Source organism: Heloderma suspectum, chromosome 3 (genome assembly GCF_057233095.1).
Source record: "Heloderma suspectum isolate Gila_16-S chromosome 3, 16-S_ref, whole genome shotgun sequence".
Classification (NCBI taxonomy): Eukaryota; Metazoa; Chordata; class Lepidosauria; order Squamata; family Helodermatidae; genus Heloderma; species Heloderma suspectum.
The window spans coordinates 305195049-305222897 of NC_139460.1; the positions used below are offsets into that span (position 1 = coordinate 305195049).

At 43.8% G+C, this 27849-nt stretch overlaps 1 protein-coding gene across 4 annotated transcripts in view; it reads left to right on the forward strand.

Moving 5' to 3' along the window:
- Positions 1 to 27849, forward strand: part of LOC146351519 (neuroserpin) — a 149044-nt gene that overhangs the window by 75694 nt on the left and 45501 nt on the right. For 3 of the 4 annotated variants that reach the window (XM_084847451.1, XM_084847452.1, XM_084847454.1), the window contains exons 2-3: positions 12926 to 13194; positions 17963 to 18193. In XM_084847451.1, the coding sequence (XP_084703577.1) occupies positions 12945 to 13194; positions 17963 to 18193 (481 nt within the window). In that variant the 5' untranslated portion in view covers positions 12926 to 12944. Of the gene's footprint in view, positions 1 to 2803; positions 2911 to 12925; positions 13195 to 17962; positions 18194 to 27849 lie in introns of all 4 variants that reach the window. The other variant, XM_084847453.1, reaches the window with a different exon arrangement.

Sequence of the window (27849 nt, forward strand, 5' to 3'; positions counted from 1 at the left end):
CCACCCCTTCACTGCCCCCAAATGAATCGTTCTAAAATGGACCTGTGTGGGCAATAAAGGATAAGGAACTCGACTTTTAATCTGGGGAGAAAGATGCTTCCATTATATGGGACCATCTCATTAAGACTTAGATCACAATCCTGTATATGCTTTGAAGTAATATACTTCTGCCTGTATTGAGCACGCTGCACTTGCGAGTAAACTTGCATAGAAGTGAGTCTGTAAAGTGCTTGGCAGAAATGGGGCTGACATGCCCCTTTTAGAGACTCTCATAAGTGCTAATTGGCGAAGATTCTTGACAGCTTATATTTTTTAACTACAAAACATCTGTAAACTTTTCAATCTGTTATTCAGTCTTACTCCCACACATAGCACAGCTCTGCTAAATCCAACTCATAGGGGATATCTCAGCCTGTTAGTCCAGGTTTTGGTATGAGTGGAGGTGATTCACCTTTTCGGGGTTCCAAAATCTCCTATGTAAATAGTAAATTCATGAGATGTGGCATCAGAATATTATGGCTATTTTAATGGCTGAACATGTACCTAAGTTGGAGATTATGTGACTTTCATTATTACTGTTAACATTTCTTCCTTTTGCCATGCGGCTTTAAAAAGTTTTGAGGGGAAAACATCTCCAAATTAGGGAAAATTAAACCTCTGCTTGAAGATTTGTATTCAGTTAAACTGGAAGTGGGGAAAGAGAAACTATTATAGCACATTGCTTATAATTAGTATGTGTATGGCAGGGCATATGAAATGGCACATTGGGGAGCAAGTTTGCAAAGCTTGATTTATATATTTATAATCTGAATAATACAAAGAGAAGTAAAGTAAAAGAAAATGATGTGTAGTTATGGTAACATTACCCTGTGTATGAATCTTTCCTATTTGCACATCTGATTGAAGAGAAAAAATTACTCCTTTTTACAAATGGTAGAGCAGGCAAATAAGAATAGGTTGTGCTGTTGTAACACGTAATACAGACATTTCAAACTTTGTGCTATTTTACCCTGTGAGATAGGTCACTATTATTCTCATTTTATATAGGGGGTATAGAGGCTGAGATAATGGGTTGCCCACGGTTACAGAATCAACCCACAGCAAAAATAGGACTTGACCAAATCCCCTTATCCAAGTCCAGTTTTATTCAGTGGCACACACTGGTTCTCATTAAAGAGCAAAAGTACAAAGGGAGTAATAATGAATAAAGGTTGGGGTCTCATTATATTTGGATGATTTGTTTGCCTTACAGCCCATGAAAGAAATAATGATGGTTATGCCTCAGATAATGGAAGATGTTTCTTCCATCCGCCCTAGGAAAATGTTAAATGGTTTTACGGTGATGCTAAAATAGGTAGTTGAGCTTCGAGCAACATTTAAAGCCGACCATGGTCAGGGCTTGGATAGCTTATTTTTCATCCTACTACAGCAAACAGCAAGTAAAATAAGAGGTGTGGATGGTAGGATTAGTCTTCTCTCCCCCTGGCTTGCTAACTACTAGGAAAATTATGTGTATGGGAAAAGATTCTAAATGTATCATGCCACAGATATTCTCTTCTACAGATGGAGAACACAACCCACTCATCTGTTATGGATGGAGCAGGTGGGAGGGGTTCTGCTGGGGAGAATCCCCAACTGATCCACCATATACCATATGAATCTACCAGCTTTACGGCTGCAAATGGCGTCCACTATGCCATTTGCGTCCCTGTTTTTTGATGTGATAGGCTACGCAAATATTTGCAAGGCCTGTCGCATGAAAAAACAGGAATGCAAATGGTGTACTGGAGGCCATTTGCGTCCCTATTCACGCAATAGGCCTTGCAAATATTTGCGTAGCCTATCACATAAAAAAAACGGATGCAAATGGCACAGTGGACACCATTTGCAGCTGTAAAGCTGGTAGATTCATATGGTATATGGTGGATCAGTTAGGGATTCTCCCGAGCAGAACCCCTACCACCTGCTCCATCCACAACAGATGAGTGGGCTGTGTTCTCCATCTGTGGAAGAGAATATCTGTGGCATGATACATTTAGATATGGCTGCATTTAGGATAATCTACCAGCTTTATGGCCGCAAATGGCGCCCACTACGCCATTTGCATCCGGAGACTTATTTATACAGCAATACGGCACGGCAATGGCTGCCGACCGCCTGCATCGACAAAATTCACCAGCGATGTGGAGCTGGTGGCCGGCTCCGCAGGATCGAGGCGGAGCGGAGCCAGCCTGGATGGATTCCAGGGGGAGGGACGGATCACCTCCCCCCGCGGGCAGATTCCCCTGCAGAACGACAGGTAGGGAATCTGCCCATCCCTATGGTGAGCCCACAAAGAAGTGTTTGTTAATTATGAGTTGAACATGCAACTCTGTAACATGGACCTCTTGAAGAGGCTCATACTTTGCTGAACAGTGAGAGGAATATATATGAAGAGATGCCTCTTTCTTACGCAGGTTGCACACACCAAAGGTGTAACTTTAATCAAATTATGGCCATCTCACCAGGTATAAAAATGAATAGTTTAGAACTAACAATTCGCATCATTTGTCAATGCAGTGCCCTCTCAATAAGCCCTCATTCTTCTAAACAGACCTTTGTTTGGAGGCTTCATGTCTGTTTGCCTATCTGTGTTGCAAGAATCTTGAACCCTAAGAGGTTTTGGTGATAAGTCTCTGTCTCTGGCATCCCTCAAGGAAAGCCAGCCACCAATTTCTGATGCCCTGCACCTAATAAGAACATAAAGAAAGCCCTGCTGGATCATACCAACACCCTATTAAGTCCAGCATCCTGTTTCCCACAGTAGCCAGCCGGATGGAGCTCACAAGCAGGACATGAGGGCAATCACCTTCTCTTGTTCTTGTTCCCCAGCAACAAATATTCAGCGGCATGCAGTCTTTGATCCTGGAGGTAAGTATATAGCTATCATAACTAGAAACCATTGATAGCCCTATCCTCCATGAATGTGTCCAATCCCCTTTTAAAGCTAAGCTGGTGGCAATCCCCAGACCTTATGATAGCAAATTCCCAATTTTCTGCTGTGTGAAGAAGTATAGGATGGAGAGCTGGGAAACAGAAGAAAGGAACTTGCTACTGGGTATATGCCTCCCAAATTTGGGGAAATTTAAGAGATTGTCACCCAAAATCACAGTGGTTCCCCTGGCACCAACTCCCATATCATTAAATACAAATCTTTAAGGATTTGTTAGTTAACCTTCCAAACTGAGAGTGCTTTTCCCTCAAAAACAATAATTAAAAAAGATTTCTGATAGGTTGAAGTAGGTGAATGCTTTACTTTGATGAACCTGGTATAGTTCTCAACATGGTAACACATCATGCCTCTGCAGATCAGCATATTGTGAGTGTAAATCGAACTAGTGAGAGGCACCAGCTCCCCGTCAACTCCCACATTGTCCTGTTCAATCTCAAGGACTCAGGAGTGGATTACATATAATTGTATAGCATACTGTACAACCAGTTGAAGTATTTGGAAGTAAGTCCAACTGAAATCAGTTTGCTTCCACATTAACATGGCTAGGATCAAAATGCAACCCCTAAGAATGTCAGTGAGATCATATTAGCTTAAAACTAAATGGAAAGTAGAAGAATAAACACAAACCCCCACTAACCTGGATAGGATTTAAATACGCTCAACTCTCTCCGAATTGTACCAAGTGCCTCATATTAAGAACTGGCTTATTAATCCAGAGCATTGCACGCATGCTACCATTCTTTGTTGACCTAGAGGCCTTTTCTGCCACCTACAACTCAAGGACTACTTCCATCAGAACACTAGCTCGTGCACCGGTTGGTTGCACAACTACCATCTTCTCATCACACCACTGGAGAGTGTGCTGACACACAGCAAACATCCTCTCAGTGCTACAGGAAGAATAATTCTGTATGGACCACTCCAGATGGTTTAACACAGTATCCAGTTCTGTCCACATGCTAGGACTGACCACTAGCACTCTTGGGAGCTAGCGCCAGTAGAAACAAGTCGGAACACTTGTTTCCAGAACGGAGCAGAGCTAGCGGAAGGGAGCTCCACTGGCTTGGCTTGTTCCATAAATGAGCACGTCAGCTCATTTCTAGAGTTGCTTTAGGAAGCGCTGGTTTCCTGTTGCACTAGCGGTTGGTCTCGCTGGCGCAACACAAAGGTGCAGCAACAGTATTGGACACTGCCTTAGATTTTTACATTGAGTGCTCCTGCTATGCCCAGACTGAGGTGATTGGCAGACAGCATCATTTGCCATCCAGTATCAGCTGTGCAAAATGTGATGCCATCTACAGCCGTGGAAGCAATGGTGACATAATTAAAGGTGCTGAGAAAGGAGGAGCTGTTGCTGTCATGAACAAAACCTGGACTAAGTACAGGAGACTGAGAGGCAACTCTCCAACACTGCATTTTATAGGCCCCTGTACTCAGCTCCTTCCTCAGTGAAGGAACTACACAAACTGATGAAGGAATTTTCTATATGTGTGCAAGACCAAATCTGCACAGACACATCACAGGAGGCTTGACCAGGCATTTTCTGTCAGCTGCCCAAAATACATAAACCTGGCAGTCCTGCCCACCCCATAGTTTGGGATGTTTCGTTACATGGACCCCATTCTCAGACCATATGCCACCAATACTCCAAGTTACATACAGGGCACCACTGATTTCCTGAGGAAACTCCAATCCATGGACAATCTCTCAGGGAATATCATCCTAGCTACCATGGATGTTGAAGCCCTTAACATCCCCCACAAACATCCCCCACAAAGATGGATCCCAGGCCATCAGGAATATCATCACTACAGAATATCTGGTACCAAATGCTGCTACCCACAATTACTTCAACTTTGGTGAGAACATGTGAGCATCTGTACAACAGCCTAAAATCCCGCAATTAAAACAGGGCTTTCTGCTTCCATTTTAAATGCAGGATCATAACGAACTCCCTTTACACGCGTTTCCTTTCCCCCTCCTTTTCCCCCTTATCTGAGTCTTCCATATGTTTCATTATACAGCCGCTAGATGGCGCTGTGGTCTAGCTCCTCTTATTCCGAGTTTTTCTCTTTTCATGGAGGGAGCTCAAGTGCTGTAATTTGGGAGCTCATTACCTCCGCTCTTAAAAAATGGAATAAAGGTAATTTGGTGCTCCAGGGAGACACCCGGGAGGTTGACAACATCATCTAAAGGGCCCGCAAACTTCTGTGAGTAACCAATCTCAATAGCAGGATAAAAGCTCCTTGTGAAGAAGCTCTGTATCTTCAGATCATTGGCACTGCCATGGGTACCCACATGGCTCCACAGTATGCCAACATCTTCATGGCTGAATTGGAACAATGTTTTCTTGGCTCCTGCCCCCAAAAGCTTCTTCTATACCTGAGATTAGGGATGGCGGAGAATTTCTCCCCGAAACTTCGGGGGGCCGAGCGCCAACGTGTTCGGCCCCCCGAACAAGTTTCGGGGAGAAATCCTCCGAACCCCCCCCTGCCCCCCGCACCCTCCCCCCGGGACGGGACTTACCTTCACCGAATGTCCCTCCCGGTGGCGGGTCCGGCCGGCGGTTCGGCGGGTGTTCAAGCGGGGCGGGAGCGGCAGCCGGTCTTTCGACCGGCCGCCGCCGCCACCATTGCAATCAAAGAAAAAAAAAAACGCCCCCTGATAGGCTACGTGACGATTCACGTAGCCTATCACGGCTAGATTTGCAAAGTCAGCCGTGATAGGCTACGTCAATCGTCACGTAGCCTATCACGGGTGACTTAAAAAAAAAAAATCGCGTACGGATAATGGCGGCCCCCATAGGGAGCCGCCATTCCCGTTCCTTATTTGGTCGCTGTAGTCTACGTAAATGTTTACGTAGACTACGGCGAAAATAAGGGCAACGCTATTTGCGTTGCCCTTATTTTCACCGTAGTATACGTAAACATTTACGTAGACTACAGCGACTAAATAAGGAACGCGAATGGCGGCGCCCTATGGGGGCCGCCATTAGCGTACGCGATTTTTTTTTTTAAAGTCACCCGTGATAGGCTACGTGACGATTGACGTAGCCTATCACGGCTGACTTTGCAGATCTAGCCGTGATAGGCTACGTGAATCGTCACGTAGCCTATCAGGGGGCGTCTTGTTTTTTTTTTTAAACTTTCGCGTTCGCAGCCGGGCGAGGCGGGAAGCCTCCTCCCCAGCCTGAATTTCGGCCGGGCCGAGGTGGGAAGCCTCCCCCCCCCGGCCGGAACTTCACGGGGGGAGCAGCGAAGCGCCTCCCCCCCACCACGAACGTCCTTCGACGACAGGTAAGCGACTTTCGTCCACCCCTACCTGAGATACAGGCAGCCTGGCCCCCAAACCCAAAATGTTTCCCCACCACTGTGCTACAAGACCTTTTATTATTTTCATTATTCCAAAGACATGCATAGATGGGGTTCCATTGTTCTGCCTTCTGAACCTGCAATTCAGTAAAGAATCCAATATCCTTTTTCAGACATTACTTAAAAATGTGGACTGGAGGAGGGGAATAATGCATACCCAACTTTCACACATTCCTTATTGCCATGGAAGCACCGCTACATGTACAACAGTATGAATGGAGGGTTTTCTCTACACAATTGAGAACCCTGTTCCCAGTCACATGGAGATCCACACATACTGTTGTACACTTAGGTTGCTCTTCTTTTCAACCTTACAATGAATTCATAGAGGTTGGGCATGGATGATCCCACCCACTTTCCACCCACACTTTCATGAAATGACCAAACAGGACTTTTGTCTGTCTCATGACAAGTGATTAATGAAAGTGCTAAACTTAGATTATTGCAAAGATGTTGTATATGGGGCAGCTTTCAGAAAACGGGCGGGAAACTGCAGTTGATCCCAAATAGGGCTGTAAGATGGTTAGCTAGGTCTGGACAATTCAGTTGTATCGCACCAGTACTTTATCACTTGCACTGGCTCCCTGTCTGTTTCCAGACCCAATTCAAAGTGTTGGTTTTAACCTTTAAAGGCTTGGGGCCAGGATACCTGAAAGAACACCTTCTTCTCTATATACCTGACCCTTGAGATCCTCTTCCAAGGCCCTGCTGTAAGTGACCCCTCCATGTGAAGTGAAACTGGTAGCTTCCAGAGGAGAGGTTGTCTTCCTGGAAGTGGCACCCTGGAATGCCCTCTCCAGGCATGCTCCCCTGGCAGCTTTTTATCGATCACTTCAGTGTCAGGTGAAGACTTTTTATTCTCCCAAGCCTTTTAAAAGTCGGTGATTCTTAATGTTCTGAACCACTGTATGTGCTGTACGTTTCTTAGTTACCTGCTTTTTGTTCTCTCTGCTGGAAATGGTGGTGCTTCAAATTCTTGTTTCATTCTACCGATATAGATATATAATCGTTTTATGCTGTAAGCTGCCCAGAGAACAGTGTTGTTCGGCAACTTTATATAAATATAATTCATAAATAAATAATAAAGGCTTTATTAAGCCTAGTTCACAGAGATAGCTGCATGATAAGTGGTAAAGCTGTTTTCTCGCTTGTACATCTTTAGAATTCAAGAGGATGACATGACTGAATTTTTAATTTCATTTGTCATATTTCTATACTTTCCTATAGTTGAAGCTGTGTGGGCGGTTCACAAAGATATTGAAAAAGAAGAGCTCCCTGTACATGGCAAACAGAGAGAAAAGTTATAACCTAGCCTTTTCCCTAACTTGCTAGCTTTGTACACACAAGGAATTATTTTCAAGGGAAGAATTCAAGCATGCATTTATCCTGCCTGCAGTCTAAAGTGATACCATCCAGGACCAGTGTACACACATACACACCTCATACGCTGTTAGTGCTGTTGCCAAAACACACAAAAGAGCCTATTTACTTCATGTTCTTTCACCTATAAAATGGGTTTAATAATATTTAATTACACACCACTCTGAGCTGTCACAATATTTAATTGGATAATGTTTGTGGAGCACTGCGCTAATAAGATACACTGTATAAATGTTAAGTAGTATTATCACAAAAGGTCACTGAAGAGAAGAAGACAAATGACCTATTAAACAGACATAAATGAACCATATCTGAGTCAAAGAAGATGCTGCGTCTGCACTTCTAAGACAGGGATGCTGTACAGATACATAGATGTACTGCATAATTGTGACATTCTCACTCGCTTCCTGTTTTACAGGCATAAAGAACGTGATGGTTTCACCATCTACACTTAAGGCATTTTCTGATGGATAAATGTTATCGCTGCCAAACAAATGAGATTAATCCATTAATGTTATAGAAGATTGTGTTATAGATTGTGTTATGACACAGATCTAATAAGTTTTTTAGCTGTTTTTTAGGGACACTTCCTTTCTCCATTTCTAGTTAGTGTCGAGCCCTGTTCAGGCATTCACCTGAACACAGGTGGGCTAAACGTGTGAAGGGTCAGGCGTGCATGAAAGCCTGTTCCCCCAACATCTCTAGGAGCATAAGCTCTTCTATAGACCTTTATGCATTGAATGCAAATGTCTGAAAAGGGTTTCTAAATGCTCAACATGTGAAGCTGAGTGCTCTAAAGAGGAACACGCTGTGGGACAGGGAACACTGGAGAGCAGAGCATGCATGCACCCACACACTTCAGTCCAGCCATATTCAGACAAATACTTCAACTGGGCTTAGAATCATAGAATAGTAGGGTTGGAAGGGGATTACAAGGCCATCGAGTCCAACCCCCTGCTCAATGCAGGAATCCAAGTCAGAGCATCCCTGAAAGATGGCTGTCCAGCCTCGCCTTGAATGCCTCCAGTGTGGGAGAGCCCACCACCTCCCTAGGTAATGGGTTCCATTGTCGTATTGCTCTAACAGTCAGGAAGTTTTTCCTGATGTTCAGCTGGAATCTGGCTTCCTGTAACTTGAGCCCATTATTCCGTGTCCTGCACTCTGGCATGATCGACAAGAGATCCTGGCCTTCCTCTCTGTGACAGCCTTTCAAGTACTTGAAGAGCGTTATCATCTCTCCCCTCAGTGAGTCTTCTCTTCTCAAGGCTAAATATGCCCAGTTCTTTCGGTCTCTCTTCATAGGGCTTTGTTTCCAGTCCCCTGATCATCTTGGTTGCCCTCCTCTGAACCCTCTCCAGTTTGTCTGCATCCGTCTTAAAATATGGTGCCCAGAACTGGACACAGTACTCCAGATGAGGCCTAACCAGTGCTGAATAGAGGGGAACTAGTACTTCCCTGGATTTGGAAGCTATGCTTCTATTAGTGCAGCCCAAAATAGCATTTGCCCTTCTTTGCAGCCACATCATATTGTTGGCTCATATTCAGCTTGTGATCGACAACAATTCCAAGATCCTTCTCGCCTGTAGTGTTGTTGAGCCACGTATCCCCCATCTTGTAACTGTGCCTTTGGTTTCTTTTTCCTAGGTGCAGAACGTGGCATTGATCCCTATTAAATGTCATTCTGTTGTTTTCTGCCCAGCGCTCCAGTCTATCCTGATCACTTTGAATTTTGTTTCTGTCTTACAAAGTATTAGCTATCCCACCCAATTTTGTATCATCTGCAAATTTGATCAGCATTCCCTGCACCTCCTCCTTCAAGTCATTAATAAAAATGTTGAAGAGCACTGGGCCCAGGACTGAGCCCTGTGGTACCCCACTCGTTACCTCTCCCCAGCTTGAGAAGGTCCCATTGAGAAGCACTCTTTGAGTCCGATTCTGTAACCAACTGTGGATCTACCGGATCGTTGTTTCATCTAGCCCACTTTGAGCTAGTTTGCTCATCAGGGTATCGTGGGGCACTTTGTTGAAAGCTTTGCTGAAGTCAAGGTATATGATGTCTACAGCATTCCCACGGTCCACAAGGGAGGTTACTTGATCAGACAATGAGATCAGATTCATCTGGCAGGACTTGTTCTTGACAAATCCATGTTGGCTTTGAGTAATCACTGCATTGTTTTCAAGGTGCTTCCAGATGGATTGCTTTATGATCTGCTCCAGAATTTTCCCAGTTATGGATGTCAGACTGACTGGTCTATAGTTCCCAGGTTCCTCCTTTTTATCCTTTTTCAAGATAGGAACAACAAGCTTCTGTCTCTCCAGAAACCCTAGGCGTGGAAAGAGAGTCTTCTGATCTCTTCAAAGAGAATTTGAACAAAACTCCCCCTGAAAAAAAGGCATAAGGGCTATTTTATACATACATGAGAGCCAGTGTGGTGTAGTGGCAAGAGTGTTGGACTAGGAGCTGGGAGATCCGGGTTCTAGTCCCCACTCGGCCATGAAAGCTCACTGGGTGACTTTGGGCCAGTCACAGACTCTCAGCCCAACCTACCTCACAGGGTTGTTGTTGTGAGGATAAAATGGAGAGGAGGAGGATAATGTAAGCCGCCTTGGGTTCCTTGCAAGAGGAAAAAAGGTGGGGTATAAATGCAATAAATAAATAAAATAAATACATTACAAAAAGGCTCACCACAATTTTCTGCTGAGTGTAACTTTACAAGGAGCTGCTTCCTGATGAGATATATGTGTGTGGGCAAACTAAATTAATTGCTTTTGTGTATATACCTGAAGGTGTAATGTGTGAAGTGTCCACAAGACCCTAAATTGCACTACGTTTTTGCAATAGTTTTGCATAGTTAAACTATGGAATTAGCTACCACAAGATGTAGTGATGGCCACCAATTTGGATGGCTTTAAAGGGGGTTAGACAAATTCCTGGAGGAGAAGGCTATCAATGGCTACCTCCAGTATCAGAGGCAGTGCCTGTCTACACCAGTTGCTGGGGAACATGGGCGGGATGGTGCTCTTGGTTGTAATCGTATGCATGCTATTCCCATTGACTACAGTAGGACTTACTTCTGAGTAGACATTACCAGCTTTGGTTTTCACTTAGGTGCTATTGCTGCTGTCAGGATTTTGTGGGGAGAAATAAGTATATCATTTTCACCATTTTCACCAATATTCTATCATATTGCTGATTTTTGATCCTAGCATAACTGCAGACCATCCACTTCTGTCCTAGAAAGTGTGCTTCAGATCACAGCCTCAAGAGGTGTTTTCTGTAGGCAGTCACTTTTGCTGAATCATTTATCGGGGGCCACTTTGCTGTAGCCCTTTGCTTTTAGTTATATGATTCTTCTTTAGTCCTGTCAACCATAGTATTTAATTTAATTGTGATTGATTTATATCCCGCCTTTCTGCAGATAGCATCCGAGGCAGCTAACAAGAGTAATAACAACAAAAATATAATAAAGCACTTTTAAAGTGTTAGTAGCGGTGTTTTTTCAAATTTAGTAGCAATAAAAGCAGAGCAGATAAAACCAATTGCAGACACCAACAGAGGCCATATTAAGACGAGCCATCAATAATAATCAAAACCAAGTAATGGCAAAGTGATATTAATCCATTCCTGACCCACTCTACACTTAGGAGCAGGCAAAGTTTAGCATCCCCCACCCACCGTCAGCGATCACTCATCTCCTGCAAAGGTGGTGGGGGAGAACACTGAAGACCTCTCGAGCAGGCAGAAAGTCACAGCACTTTTGGATGGGGGCTGGGAAGATTGATTGACATTTTGACAGGGCGGCCAAGGGATTTTTCTTCATTAAAAAAAAGGCACTAGCTTATGTATGCTCAGCAAAATGCTCCCAGGGAGCCTTAATGCCCTCTTGGGAACGACACTATATGACGATGTAGTGTCATTCCAGTGTCATTCCTAGGTACATTCCAGCCACAGAATGGCGGCTGAGCAGCCAAGTGCAACCAAGCTGCCGCTTGGATCACAAGCTTAGCTTTTTTCTTTATTTAACTAAAATAAAGTAAAATGAAGAAATGAAGGGGAAAAAACACTTTGGCCACCTTGTCAAAATGTCAATCAAGCCCCAACTTCCAGTGCTGTGAACACCACCACCACCACTACCATCCCTCTCCCACACACACAAAGATTAATACAATCTCGGAGGATACACTTCTCCCTGGCTATGCTGAGAAACCTGGGCCCAGCCTTAGCGCAGTAAATTGGTCAAGCAGACGTGTGCTTTGAGCCACCCTGAGGACTTCTTGTTTTCAGGCAGCATAACCAGTAAATAAATAACCAATAAATCAAGGATAAACATCCTTGAAAGATCCATTTTTCGACATATATTGTTACATGGTTTGCAGAACCTTCTATGTCTCTTCCCCTCAACTGAGTGATGACATATCTTCTCAGCCAGGCCACCACTATTCTACCCAGGCAGTCCGAGAGTGAAGTGCAGCACACCAGATTCCACAGCACTCAAGGACAGTCGAGGAAATACTCCCTTGTCCCTCCCTAAGGTAACCCACACCCTACATGTAGTCAGGAACACATTCAGTCGACCTTCCCCAACCTGGTGCCCTCCAGACATTTTGAGCTTGAACTCCCATCAGCCCCATAGAGCATGGACAACGTTTACGAATGTTGGGAGCTGTATTTTTAAAGACCTCTTCCTCATTCTCTTTTTTGAAGACTTCTTTCCCCAGGCTTAGAGACGTCTTCTCTAGGTGCCACAACTTACGTGAAGACAAAATGGTGCCCTTCAATAGACTCCCTATGAAGGGGGTAGGCAACCTGGTGCCCTCCAGATGTTTGGGACTACAAGTCCTATAATCTGTGACCATTGGCCATTCTGGTTGGGGCTTAAGGAAATTGTAGACCAAGACATCCGGAAGGGACCAGGTTGCCTCCCCCTGCCCTGTCAGGATCCACTCCCAAGCACACAGGAGGGGATGGATTTTGCCAATAGTTGCTCACCTGGATATAGGTATACATTTTCTAATTTACTAATTTGAACATATTTTATCTTGGTTGTGAGTGGTTTGTTTAAAATCCCAAAAAAAATTGTTGCACTGTGCACATACTGGTGTAATAGAGCTTAATGATCTCGCTAATCCATTATGTGTACAATGTAAGATTAATTTCTTGTCTCTCTAACTTGCCTTGCAGGTGTGAAACTTTCCCAGCCATGATACTCCTTGGACTCCTGTCTCTGCTTGTTTTGAAAAGCGAAGCCTTCAGCACCAGCTTTCCTGATGAAACCATTGCAGAGTTTTCGGTGAATGTTTACAACCAGCTGAGAGCTACAGGGGAAGATGAAAACGTTATTTTCTCCCCGCTGGGAATAGCAATCGCCATGGGAATGGTGGAACTTGGAGCCCATGGTTCCACCCTGAAAGAAATCAGGCACTCCATGGGATATGAAGGCTTGAAAAATGGTAACATGTTTTTAAATCAAACTGCATTTGTTTGGTAACATTTATTCCCCTTTGCCACCCCTCAATAAAAAAATTAGTACTGTAATCGTATGTATGCTTAACAGCACTAAATCCCATTGAATACAGTAGGGCTTACTTCTGAGTAGACGTATATATGATTGTCCTCTCTGTCTAGAACAGGGATAGGCAATGTGGCACCCATGGGCACCAATGTGCCCCAGGACAGCTTTCTTGGTATTCGCCAAGGTGCCCACCCTGTGAATTTAAATACATTTTGACTAATGTTTGTGACTAGCCATACCTCCCATGGCAGCCATTTTGTAGAGGTGTCCCAGACAGTTTCTCAAATTTCCAAATGTGCCCTTGGGCTCACAAAGGTGTCCTATTCCTGACCTAGAAAATATAATAACGTCAGGTATTTTTCTTCATAAACAGCTATTTATTCAACAGAATCCTGGACAAGATGGATGGATAAATTTTAATATTACTATAAGGCCTAAAGTGCTTGAAGGGATGTTATTCTGAAGAGGAAATGGGAACATTCGATATGTATTCTTAAAGAGAAGATAAACATTTATGTTAATGTGTATTCAGTGAAAAACTGAATTTCAATATATGCGTGAATGCAGATATAAGATTTTTTTTAAGAGCAGTGGGACATCTTTGGAAGCACCTTCATTCCATTCTGTCTAGACGTATTGTTCTTCTCCAGGGTTGATGTAGTTGCTTGTGTTTATGAAATGTATGTGTTGCTTCCCACTACAAAAAGCAGTCTCAACGCGACTTACACACAGAAATCCATAATTAATACAACAGAAAAATACCAAAAATCAACATAAACCACGATCAGCAAAATAATACAAATAAAAGTAAACACCATAAAAACATAATCTAAAAACAATACACATACAGAAATGGGTTGGCCTTGGATGGGGGGGCAGGGGGGAGGAGACCCCTGATTTTATGTGTTGGTAGTGAAAGCAAGCTATGCATGGCCCTGATTGGTCGATGCCTATGATGTCACTAAGGAACCCCCATACACACACACAGGAGTAGTTCTGAACTTGTTAAAAAACACTTTAAAACTAATAAGGTAATATATGAACAGATAAACAGGTGCTTTTAAAAATGGAAAAGATAGACAGCTTCCCATTTGCAGAGGAGCAAGACTGCCAGATGAACCAGTGTACAAATTGACTGACATGTATCTCTCTCATACAAATTGTGCTAAAGAATTCATTTCTAGCCTTCATGTTATATTATATCTGTCTTCACCCTATGTTTTATTGCATCTGAACTTCTGGGACCTGGGCTAAGGTTCTTTCCCATAATTCTGTCCCTAATTCTACATTATTTCATGCCTGTTCATGAAAGACCAGAGGTATACCACAAAAGTATTTGGAAAATACTGCAGACCTGTACAAAGGGTGAAGGATTTTTTAAAAAAAATATTCTTATTTGGATAAATCGTAGTAGTTTGTGGTTAAAGCGCAGTTTCAATAACAGCATGCCAAGATGATTTACTTTTGCCATGCAAGTAGAATGTGATAATCCTATGTAAACATTGTTAGTATTGTTGTTGTTGTTCAGTCGTTCAGTCGTGTCTGACTCTTCGTGACCCCATGGACCATAGCACACCAGGCCTTCCTGTCCTGCGCTCTCTCCCGGAGCGTGCTCAAGTTCATATTCATTGCATCGGTGATGCTATCTAGCCATCTCATCCTCTGCCGTCCCCTTCTCCTTTTGCCTTCAGTCTTTCCCAGCATCAGGGTCTTTTCCAGAGAGTTTTCTCTTCGCATTAGGTGGCCAAAATATTTCAGCTTCAGCTTCAGTATCTGTCCTTCCATTGTTAGTATAGCTTTCAGGAAATCTTTGAAGAAACTCAATGGAAGTCTTGAAAATAATAGAGTAAATTTTCAACAGCTGGAATAACTGTATAAATATTTAGCAAAAGTGGTTGGGAAATTCCCATTAAAAGTTGGAAACTTATGGGCAGATGTCTGTTCATTAAAAAAAACACCAGTTGATTGTCAGCTGAACCATACTGCTCCCTGTTACATATTCATACTTTCTTGTCTTGTAGAGGAGTGGCTTGCTTGTAAGTTAGAATAACATCCATGTCAGCCAGAATTGTGTTGGCTATATATTAAAAGAATCCTGTAATTCCTGCTGAGAGAGAATGGCTAATTAAGACATTAGACATCGCCTTTTATAGACAAACTAATAGATAATGGTACACAGTAGAAATTATTTAGACAAGCAAATGGATTTTTTTAAGTAAATGACTTTCTTTCATCATATTTTGGAATTATCATTTTGATGTAGAAAGATTGGATACTTCTGTATTTAGAGATTATAGGAATATGGAAAATGATTGTAATAATGAAAAAAAAAGTAATTAAGAATAATGTAAGGCAGTGGGCAGAGAACACATTGTCATCCCTCTGTCAATAGAAGTGAGGGCCATCCATTGAAAATGGTTGGCAGTAGATTCAGGAGAGAGAAAAGAAAATAGTGCTTCTCACAATGTGTAATTAACTTGGGGAATTCACTGCAGCAAGATATGTTGATTGATGAGCCCTAGTTTACATACCTTTGAAGGAAGATTAGACAAATTCATGGAGAATAGGTCTATCCATGGGTATTAGCCATGATGGAATTTTATTTATTTATTTCTATACCACCCAACAGCCAAAGCTCTCTGGGCAGTTCACAAAAATTAAAACCAAAAAGCACACAGTAAAATATATATGCTATATATATGGATATATGCTACCTCCAGCTGTAGAAGCAATATGCCTCTGAATACCAGTCCACTGGGGAGCAACTACAGGAGAAGGCTTCTGTTTTTGTATCCTGCTTCTGGGCTTCCCTGAGACATCGGATTGGCCGCTGGGTGAAGCAGCGCGCTCGACTAGATGGACCTCTGGTCTGTTCCAGCAGGGCTTATTTCATGTCTTGTGGCATTTCTATATTGTAATTGTTGTACTAAATATATTCTCTCTAGAAGAACCTGCCCAGGCAGCCCCAGTGCGCATGGAGTTCCATGGGAACAGTGGCTACCCATTGTTCTGGTGGGTTGGATCCAGACTTAGTCATGCTTAGAGCAGACCTATTGAAATCAATGAGACTTGCCTTACTCATGACTGACGTAAGTCCCACCGACTTCAGTGGGCCTCCTCTAAGCGGGACTAAGTCTGGATCTAGCCCAGCACATGCAGAGTGTGGGATAATGGGGATACCCACTATCAAGGAAGCCTCCCACCTGTCCTCTGAGGCAGAGCAGCCTGGGGCACGTTTCCTTGGAGTTCTTCCCAGGTGGCCTGCCACCATGCTCCCGAACTCTCAAACAGGAGCCACTTAAGAGCTGTGGGAATTAATCTGCGAGTGGGAGAAGTAGCTTGGTCTGGGCCAGGCAAAGGGCCCAATCCATAACTTCCTTTTACATCTCCTCACAAGCAAACGAGAGGAGGAACTGCTCTTCGCAAACTCCCACCTGACTGCAGGCAGCCAGAGTCCAATCTGTGATTCTCAGTTTGCCAAAACCATGGGGCCTATAGCTTGAGCAGCTAGGAGATACACCTTAGAGCACCTTTCCAGCCTGTTGTCTTCCAGATGTTTTGGACTACAACTCCCATCAGCCCCAGCCAACATGGCCAGTAGGCGGGGATTATGGGAATCTAGTCCAAAACCTCAGCTGGGCACCAGGTGGGGGGAGGTTGCCTTAAGGCACTCCAAAGTAAACTGCCAACCTCCACGATCCAAATTAGAAATATTTAATTTATAAAAATAAGGGTCTGAGAGAGATGAGTAGAGAACAGAGTAAAATAATACATAAAATGACCCTCTAGCTAGCCTAAACTTGAGCCCGGCTCAAAGGTTCAACACTTTCATGCTGGGAATTGCATGGATCTCTATGAGGGTTCAGGTGAAGACAAAAACTACTTGGGATCACCCTGTCTTTATCTAGGGGGACAGGAGGCTGGATGACTGACAGTTCAAGGGAGCCCAACCACGGTGAGGGGACCTGGGGCAGCAGTGTGGGTGTCACATGCACCTGTGCTTAGGACAAAGGTGGGGAGCTGTCACCGTCACGCTCTCCCACCAAGCCTTCGGTGGGCCTGATGACATCAGAGGCACGGGGCCATGCTCCCTAACATCAGCCTGTCCCCCGCCAAAGCCCTGACTGGAGCTTCTCCAGCCGGCGTCTTGTTGGGGCAATTTTGCCTGCCCCATACATTGGAGAGGACATCAGGCAGGTGAAGCTCTTAGTGCGCCCCTCACCTTCCCAGTTGGGAGGGCAAGCGGGCAAGAGATTTGCAATCAGGTTGCATGCCACTGCCAGGCAAGAGGGTGAGGTGTAAATCAGGGCAGCGTTTCCCCTTTGGCTAGAGAGATTTTAGAGTGTAACCATTGTGCACTGAGATGAAGAATGCTGGCTCAATTATGGATAAATAGAGTCCTTGGGCTAGAGACGTTTTGAAGCATGTGGCAGGGTCTGTGCAGCCCCTTGTGAGACATGCAGTGAGCGTTTCCTGGCATTGCACATGGGGAAGTCCCTGCACGAACGGAGCTTCATGGGCCCTTGAAGCTTTGGGTGGCTGCCATTGCTTCTAATTTACAGACAGTTCTAAAATATTTCGTAGTGACTTCCTCTATTGAAAGATAAACGATTGCAATGTATTTCCACTGGGAAGATGATGAGATACTTTAAGCGCTTGGTATATTTACCTGCTCTGACAGACTGACTCTCTGTCTCTGATTTCAGGTGAAGAATTTTCCTTCTTAAAGGACCTTTCTGACATGGCAACCACTGAGGACAGCCAGTATGTGATGAAGCTTGCCAATGCTCTCTATGTGCAGACTGGATATCACATCAGTGACAAATTTTTGCAGCTGATGAAAAAATACTTCAAGGCTGAAGCTGAAGACATAGATTTCAGTCAAAACATAGCTGCCGCCAGCCACATCAATAGATGGGTGGAGAACCACACGAACAGTATGTTCCTGCATTTCTACAATCCTCCTTGCTGTCAATGATTGTCATTTTAAGTCTTTAAATATAAATAAATGTAGGCAGATAATTAAATTGCAAACTCCTAGGCCTCTTTTTCTTCTGTGTGCTTTCACTTTATTTTCCTTCCTTTCTGCATGATCTGTCCATTCAAACAGTGTCAAGTGTCTTAAAAATTGCTCATTGCGTAAGTTGTCTATTACAGCTGAATTGCTTCTCTTTCTTATTTAGAAAATAGCATTTATGAAAACATTTTCTGCATTGGTGTACCTTCCAAAAATACTAGTATGCAGTTGTCTGTGGTGCCTCTGTAGCATTGTAGTTTGAGGTATTGCCTTGACACAGTGATCAGTCCAGTCCATTTTAAAGCATGTTCATTAGGCATAGCAAGTTAGAAGATCAAGCTGTTAAACGACTACTAACATATATGCTTTGATTTATTTTTTAAAGCACTAAGTTAATTTTGTGAAGTTTAAAAATAAAATCATAAGATTTAGGAAAATAGGAACTTAGAAAGCTGCCTTATGCCGAGTCAGAACATGGAGTCTATCTAGCCCAGTTAGGGATGTTCGTCACTTGGAAATCCAGTTCTTTTTTTAATTCAATGGAGTTCCGCAATGTGTATGGCTTGATTTGTGTTTGTGACCCAAGCTGCGGGTTTTCCCTGAGTTCCAGGAACTTTTTTTGTTACATTTTTTTCTGCAGGTTCCACAGTTTGCCCAAATTTCTTAGAAACTTGTGTAAATTATGGCTGGATTTGCACAGATTGCTCAGAAATTTGTGCAAATTGCAGAACCTATGGGAAAAAATGCACAAAATGCCCTAACTGGCCCAACTCACTGCGGATCAAGTTGAGCATCGTACCAGGAGCCAAAACAAAGTCTGGGGGCTGAACCTAGGAAAACCTGTTGAACTCCACCTTGCAGGCGGATTTCTCCGACATCCCTAAGCCCAGTATTTTCAACTTTGACTTGCAGTGCCTCTTCAGATTTACAGGCAAAAATATTTCCAACCCTACTTAGAGATGACAGGGATTGAACCTGGGGTCATCTGCATGCAAAGTAAGTGTTCTACCACTGAGCCACACCCCCTCCCCTTTAGAAAGAGGGAAAGAGGCAAGTGGGAAGGTGTCAAGGATTGTCAAGTCCAAATGCCATCACAGGCAGGATTGGCTAGACCTAAATCATCCCCATCCATGAATAGCTTGCTGGACTTGCTTATACGGAACTTGGAGCTTGCATCAGAGCCTGGGCATGCCTACCACAGCTGATAGACCAGGGTGTTAATTGGCTTAATTTCTACAAGATAATGGAATCCCCATTTAAGGACTTGAGGACACAACTGGCACTTGTCCCACTGAAATTACTGGCATGTGATTAGTGGTTCCCTTTTTCTGCATGGCTTGATCCACACTGCACGAACAGTTATTTGCAGGGATTTGCCAGCAACAGTAGAATCTACACCAGTTCTTAGCACCATGTACGTTCATTTTAAATTTAACTGATGGGTTTAAAGGCAAATGATTCATCAACTATTTATTAAATCTATTGACAACCCTGTAGACTATATTTACAGACACTTGATGTCAGAAAACTCAACAGAACGGGTTTCATTGATGCTGTTTTATGAAAAATATGCCAGCAAGGGTTTCAGATAACTCTGCTTTCTCAACTGCCTATACTTTCCTTTGGAAAGTAGCACTTCCACTTGTAATGAAGGTAAACTGTCTGAAAGATCTCAGATAATTTCCATAAAAGAAAAGCAACTTGCTTTAACAACTATTCTCATGTTTTTATTGCACAGGTCCTTGACCTGCTGTATTGGCCCCAGGAGCGTAGCCAAGTCATTTGTAGTGTTAGAGGGGCCTAGGGATCCATAATGCTTGCTTAAGTACATTATTGGTGCAATTCCCATGCTAGTAAGCCTCTGAGCACGTGCAGATGAGTCAAAAGGCCGATAACAGCCTTCTTGGTGCATTCCTTGCTAATGAGGAGAGTCTTTATCTCTGATGTGCCTGGGAAGCAAAATCTGTTTACAGGCGGCTGTGCCTGAGAACCAAACACTTCTAGCCTATGCTGAGAATGAACACTAGGGGCTATGCTGCTGTTGTGCTGCCTATTGCTAACATGTATGGTATAAGACCCATTGTACCCAATGGCTCGTGGTTCAGAGAAGCTGTCTGATCCAGCCATTGAGTACGCCTGTATGCTGTAAGTTACCCGATAAAGTCTCTTTGTAAGCAAACCTTTCAGTCTGATTTATCACTATCTTGGCACTTCTAACCTAAGAGATCAACGCCCACGTCCAGGGACGATACACCTGCCCAAAAGGATGTCTTTCTATATAAAGGCAATGTAGAACTTCCTAAGTTCTATTATATTCTGTAGACTGCTATTTATGTAGATGACATTTGTCCATTTTGTGTGTAAGAGAGGAGGGATGGATGAATTATTGCCTGTCAAAGTATGTTGCTGCTGATGTTGCAGTTTAAGTTTTCAACTACTGTTTATATAGTGCTATCAGTGTGCTTGGAGCCTTGCAAAGTTACCCAAGCAAAGAAGACGTGTCCCTGCTCCCAAAGACTATTCAGCAAGGGAGGAGACTAGAGAGGCAAGTGTAACAGGATGAACGAGAGACAGAGCAGCTGCACATACCTGAGCTTGAGTTCAGTTGTGGCTAAGGGCTAGAGAAGGGGTAGGCAACCTGGTGCCCTCCAGATGTTTTGGACCACAGTTCCCATAAGCCTCAGCCAGCATGACCAGGGATGATGACCGTTGTAGTCCAAAACATCTGGAGCACAGGTTGATTACCATGGGCTAGAGTGGTAGAGTCACGAACTTTGACCTTTGCTTCTCCAACTCTACCACCTCTGGCAGAAAGATAGGTTGGGGCAAGGCAACGGAAACTTACCTATCTATTTAGGCAGACCCTTCTAGTGCTTTCACGCTACTCAGAGTGCCATGACGAATATCCCTGTACACCAGGGGTGGACAGCTGCAGAGGGGTGGGACCCTAGGAACCCTCTGGGAGCCACACTCTTCCCACATTGCAGTCACAACCCCTCCCCCATTGTAGTGTGTGCCTTGTTTGCCAGCAGAATTGTGCTCTTCCCCTGCCCCAGCCCACCAAACAGCTGTGATTCTTCAGAGAAACAGGGTGCTCGAGGTTTCTGCTGGGAAACAAGTGTGTGCTTTATTTCTCAGCAGAATCGCTGGGGATCTGTCAGCATGGCAGCAGTACAGGCTGTGCTGCAGAGGCAGGGGACCCAGCGAGGGCTGAAAAACGCCCCAGGCAGCCGCATGCAACCCACAAGCCACATCACTCACCCCTGCTGTATGCACTTGTTACTCAGTGGGGTAACAAGTGGGCTTCAGTGGGAAGAAGCCCACTGAACTCAGTGGAAATTACTTCTAAGAAGACATGCATATGATTGTGCAGTTACAACTATTAAAATACCACGTTCTAATACTAAAAAGAAAAAAAGCACTGTATCTTTCACTGTAAGGACCACAGTTTTGTGTTAGATGTGGCAGGGGATTGGAAGCCAGCACAGATATTTGAAGAGGTATGTGATCTTCTGTCCACAGAGGGTCTCCAGGGCACGTGTGGTTTCCCATGGTTTCTTTAATGGGAGGGACAATGCCGTCCATGAGCAGGAAACATGCACAAGTGTGCGCTGGAGTGCTCACAGTAGTTTGGATCAAGAGCTATATCTGTTTCTCTGAGACTCAGGCAGCTTCTTTAGGCAGCTAGTCCCAGATAAAATGCAGGGACCCATCTATAACAGTCTGTGAAATCTGGTGCAGTTACTCGATTCATCACTGTCGGTGCAGAATTCCAAACTCACAATTATCATACTGAAAAGCCAGCAAGCTGGTCCCAGTTGGCAACACCAGGTAGTAGACAGGGCATTCAGATTGGAGTGATTTATTTAGGAATGTGGGCATAGCAGCTGCTATACTTGGCTAACAAGCCTCTCGTGACTTGAACAGATGCAAGACGTCTCTTCCCTTCCTTGAGCAAGTGTCAGTGGGCTAGATGCGGAGGTGCTTACTCGCTTTATTACTCACTTATTACTCTGAAAGCCTGTGGGATGTTGCCTGGGTAAAATTGGAGTAGTAATGACCCAAGGATGTGGAACCTGCTGGTAAAGCTTCCAGTCGGTAGGATTGTTCTATGTTTCTTGTGTCAAATTTGTGTTAAAATAGAACTATTCCTTTAAGGTAGGACATTGTTGTCTATAAGATTTCATCTCATGTTATGCTAGCAGGAAAAGTATAAGGGCTGTTGTTGTTCTGATAGTGGTTGCTGGCAGCCCTAATAAAGTCCTAAGGAGTTGTGGAATTGCTTGCAAAGGCAGGATCAAAGTGTTGGATTTGACACTTGCACAAGGATGAAAACAGGGTTTCCGCAGCAAGCAGTAGATGCTTGAAGCCAGCAAAATGACACCACTGGATACAACCCACAGGCCTGTGCAGAGAGGCCAATATTGGTGTTGCATAGTCACACTTAATCTGAGTTTCTAGGAGTTTGAGAGAAAGTACAATGGTTAAGAAACTGACAGTCCACACCTTTCTTTTCAAACACTTTATTTTAGAAAAATGTTTGTTACCTTTTTAATGAAGTAACATAGTTCCTCTTGTATGGGATGCGGTTTAAAGCGTGCGCGTGAGAGAGAGAGAGAGAGAGAGAGAGAGAGAGAGAGAGAAATAAACATCAAGGAAAGAAATTGGAATAATCAGGAATAGTACAAAAGGAAAAAATAAAACCAAGTAAAAAAATAGGACCAAAAACAGAACCATTTATAAAAGGATTTAGTAACAAATATATGTATGTATGTATCCTGTAATTAATAGCGGGGTTGATTACATTTAGAACCAGGAACAATTTTTCCATAGAATGGTCAACAAAACTGAGATTAGCTAGAGGCTTTAATTGATGCAAATTGTTATCCACAGTTGTTACCCTCTTAACAGAAGAGCAGTCAGCACCTCATCTGTGGTGTTGCTTCCTGATCCATAACACCCAACGAGACTGTCATGGGATCATTTCAGTTCTAGGCATGTTTACTTGCAAGCGAGTCCCACTGAGTTCAACAAGGATAACTTCTGATTAAGCGTGCATAGGATTGCGGCCTGAGAAGTGAACCAAGAACTCCTTTGTTGAAATCTCACCAGAGCTGTGAATTCAGCCTCTGCCTCTGTGCCTTGGTTTCCTCACCTGCAGTATTAGAATCATAGAATAGTAGGGTTGGAAGGGGCCTGCAAGGCCATCGAGTCCAACCCCCTGCTCAATGCAGGAATCCAAGTCAGAGCATCCCTGACAGATGGCTGTCCAGACTCGTCTTGAAGGCCTCCAGTGTGGGAGAGCCCACCACCTCCCTAGGTAATTGGTTCCATTGTCGTATTGCTCTAACAGTCAGGAATTTTTTCCTGATGCTCAGCCGGAATCTGGCTTCCTGTAACTTGAACCCGTTATTCCATGTCCTGCGCTCTGGCATGATCGAGAAGAGATCCTGGCCTTCTTCTCTGTGACAACCTTTCAAGTACTTGAAGAGCGCTATCGTATCTCCCCTCAGTCTTCTCTTCTCAAGGCTAAACATGCCCAGTTCTTTCAGTCTCTCTACATAGGCCTTTGTTTCCAGTCTCCTGATCATCTTGGTTGCCCTCCTCTGAACCCTCTCCAGTTTGACTGCATCCTTCTTAAAATATGGTGCCCAGAACTGGACACAGTACTCCAGATGAGGCCTAACCAGTGTTGAATAGAGGGGAACTAGTGCTTCCCTGGATTTGGAAGCTATGCTTCTATTAGTGCAGCCCAAAATAGCATTTGCCTTTTTTGCAGCCACATCACACTGTTGGCTCATATTCAGCTTCTTATCGACAACAATTCCAAGATCCTTCTCGCCTGTAGTGTTGTTGAGCCATGTATCCCCCATCTTGTAACTGTGCCTTTGGTTTCTTTTTCCTAGGTGCAGAACTTGGCATTTACCCCTGTTAAATGTTATTCTGTTGTTTTCTGCCCAGCGCTCCAGTCTATCAAAGAGCCTCGTGTGGCGCAGAGTGGTAGGTGCAGTATTGCAACTGAAATGCTCCCCATGACCTGAGTTCGATCCCAGCGGAAGCTGGGTCCCAGGTAGCTCGCTCAGGTTGACTCAGTCTTCCATCCTTCCGAGGTCAGTAAAATGAGTACCCAGCTTGCTGGGGGAAAGGTAATCATGACTGGGGAAGGCAATGGCAAACCACCCTGCTACAGTCTGCCATGAAAACGCCAGCGAAAGCGGCATCCCTCTAGGAGTCAGCAATGACTCAGTGCTTGCACAGGAGGAACCTTTCCTTTCCAGTCTATCCAGATCACTTTGAATTTTGTTTCTGTCTTCCAAAGTATTAGCTATCCCGCCCAATTTGGTGTCATCTGCAAATCTGATCAGCAGTCCCTGCACCTCCTCCTCCAAGTCATTAATAAAAATGTTGAAGAGCACTGGGCCCAGGACCGAGCCCTGCGGTACCCCACTCGTTACCTCTCCCCAGTTTGAGAAGGTCCCATTGAGAAGCACTCTTTGAGTCCGATTCTGTAGCCTACTGTGGATCCTCCGGATCATTGTTTCATTTAGCCCACTTTGAGCTAGTTTGCTCATCAGGATATCATGGGGCACTTTGTCAAAAGCTTTGCTGAAGTCGAGGTATATGATGTCTACAGCATTCCCATGGTCTACAAGGGAGGTTACTTGATCAAAAAATGAGGTCAGATTTGTCTAGCAGGACTTGCTTTTGACAAATCCATGTTGGCTTTGAGTAATCACGGCATTGTTTTCAAGGTGCTTACAAATGGATTGCTTTATCATCTGCTCCAGAATTTTCCCCGGGATTGATGTCAGACTGACTGTTCTGTAGTTCCCAGGTTCTTCCTTTTTACACTTTTTGAAGATAGGGACAACATTAGCCCTCCTCCAGTCATCTGGCACTTCCCCCGTCCTCCATGATTTCTCTAAGAGAATAGACAGCGGTTCTGAGAGTTCTTCTGCCACTTCCTTTATTACTCTAGGATGCAGTTCATCTGGCCCTGGAGATTTGAACTCATTCAAAGTAATTAGGTGTTCCTTGACCGTATGCCTATCGATCTCAAGCTGCAATCCTGCCCCTTCAGCCTGCACTTCACCTTTGCCAGGGGGGTCATAGACCCTCTTTTGGGAGAAGACTGAGCCAAAGTAGGAATTGAGCACCTCTGCCTTTTCTTTGTCCTCTGTTATTGTTTTGCCATCCTTATTTAATAGCTGAACCACCATTTCTTTCCTCTGTCTTTAACTATGCATTAGTTAAAGGTGTTACATTAGGTGTTCATGAACTGGTCACTCACATTGAAACATATGGAATAATAAACCCTTGACTATATTTTATTATACGTGTAGGGGAGGAAATGAAACAAAAGGGACAGTAGACTTGAGTAAGGAATTCTAAAGGTTCTAAAAGTGGAGATTGCAGAAATTGTGATTGTATCATTGAAATAAGCACAGGAATTGATAGATTTGTCTGCATTACACCAACTGAGGATCTGACTCTGCCTGTACAGACTAAAAGGGCAAATCTGATGATTTTTAATTTCAGTCACAGCACCACTGCTATCTCAGCAGGAATCTGCAGACACATTTGACTAGTTCTGCAAAGCTTTCTGCTCCTAACTGCAAAATACAAAATTAGCATTTTACATTTTAAATACTTGCATCATTTTACCATTTTTTAAAAAAGGCATATAGTTTGGGATGAAAGTGAGGAAGTGCTGAGAACAGAAAGACAAATGGTTCAGACCGCTTCTTCACTCAGTGCATAGTTAAACTATGGAATTCGCTATCACAAGATGTAGTGATGGCCACCAATTTGGAGGGCTCTAAAAGGGGGTTAAACAAATTCCTGGAGGAGAAAGCTATCAATGGCTACTAGTCCTGATGGCTATGTGCTACCTCCAGTATCAGAGGCAGTTTGCCTATGTACACCAGTTGCTGGGAACATGGGTGGGAGGGTGCTGTTGCACTTGTGTCCTGCTTGTGGGTTCCTGGTCGACCACTGGTTGGCCACTGTATGAACAAAATGCTGGACTAGGTGGACCTTGGTGTGATCCAACATGGCTTCTCTTACGTTCTTATGTTCAGATCAGTATTTCTTAAACAGTGGGCTGGGGACCACCAGTGTGCCTTAGCCTGCTTTCAAGTGGGCCTCAGCACTGCAACCTGCCCAGTACTTCTTTGCTTGTCTGCCCCACAACCAGTGATGGGGGCCGGAATTTTTTCCGGTGCTTCATTTTACCGCAGAAATTTTCCATTTCGTAAATTCACTAGTAACAATAAATGGATGCTAATTGCAATACAGTATTAGGGAAAGCTTTGAAGTTTCAAAGTTGTAATTAGTGTTTTACATGTGATTATCCCTAGCAAGTATGTGAGAGAATACATATATGTCACTAAAATACATATATATATATATCTCAGTGTGAAACAGAACTAATAGGTGGTGACTTTGAAACTGAAGGTGTCCCAACAGCCGCAGTGGAAGTGTTGAACTCTGTTGAAATAAACATATGGTTGGTTGTCGGTATATCATGCACAGTTCTTTCAATTGCTAAAACTAATTACTGTGTCAACAGTTTTCAGTACCTTTGGGTTTGTTTTAAATTTAAAAAATGTAAAGGAAGTACATGCTATTGACTTTAAGGTATTCCAGTAAAACTTTCTACATGATATAACATTTAAATCACATTAAGTATTTACCTCCTCAATTTATTTCAAGTCATATACTTGTGGTGTATTTGGGGGAGGGGGGGTTACATGGGGTAACTTTTTAGTTTTATTTACTGAATACAAATAAAACAAACATGCTAAATTAGATCACTTTCTAGGGCAATAAAGAAAAATCTGGTGCAAACTGAAAATTTTTCAATGCAAATGACCGTATGCAATTTAGCCTAATTTGCATAGGAAAAAATTCCAATTTAAAGTTTTCTGGAAAACCCACATCACTGCATACCACGTTTTAGATGGACTGACGCCAGCCGCAGTTCCTTTCATGTGCACGTGGGAGCAGGAGTTGGAGGGTAAGAAAGGGGAGAAGGAAAAAACGAGGAAACAGAGTGCCTGGACAAGTGTGAGGGAAGCAGGAAAAACTGGGAACCAGGGAGGTGGAAAGAACAGATAGATTGAGGAAGGGATAAAAGAAAAGCATCAGGGGCTGCTGATGCACCTTCTGGCTGCAGCAACAGCACCTCCTCCATCTCAGAAAGATAATCTGGCATTGGGCAATCGCACCAGGAACTGAAGAGCCTGCAAGCTGCTTCACACCGGGCTTTTATTCTGCGATTGCGATTGCTCCTTCACAGAAGTTTGCGGGCTCTTTACATGATGCTGTGATCATCCCAGCCATCTCCTGCACTAAATGCTCTTTGTTCCGTTTTTAAATAGATCGCAGATAATGAGCTATCAAATTACCCCATTGTGTTCCGCTTCAGTTTCCTCAGTCATTAATAAAAATGTTGAAGAGCACTGGGCCCAGGACTGAGCCCTGCAGTACCCCACTCGTTACCTCTACCCAGTTTGAGAAGGTCCCATTGAAAAGCACTCTTTGAGTCCGATTCCGTAGCCAACTGTGGATCCA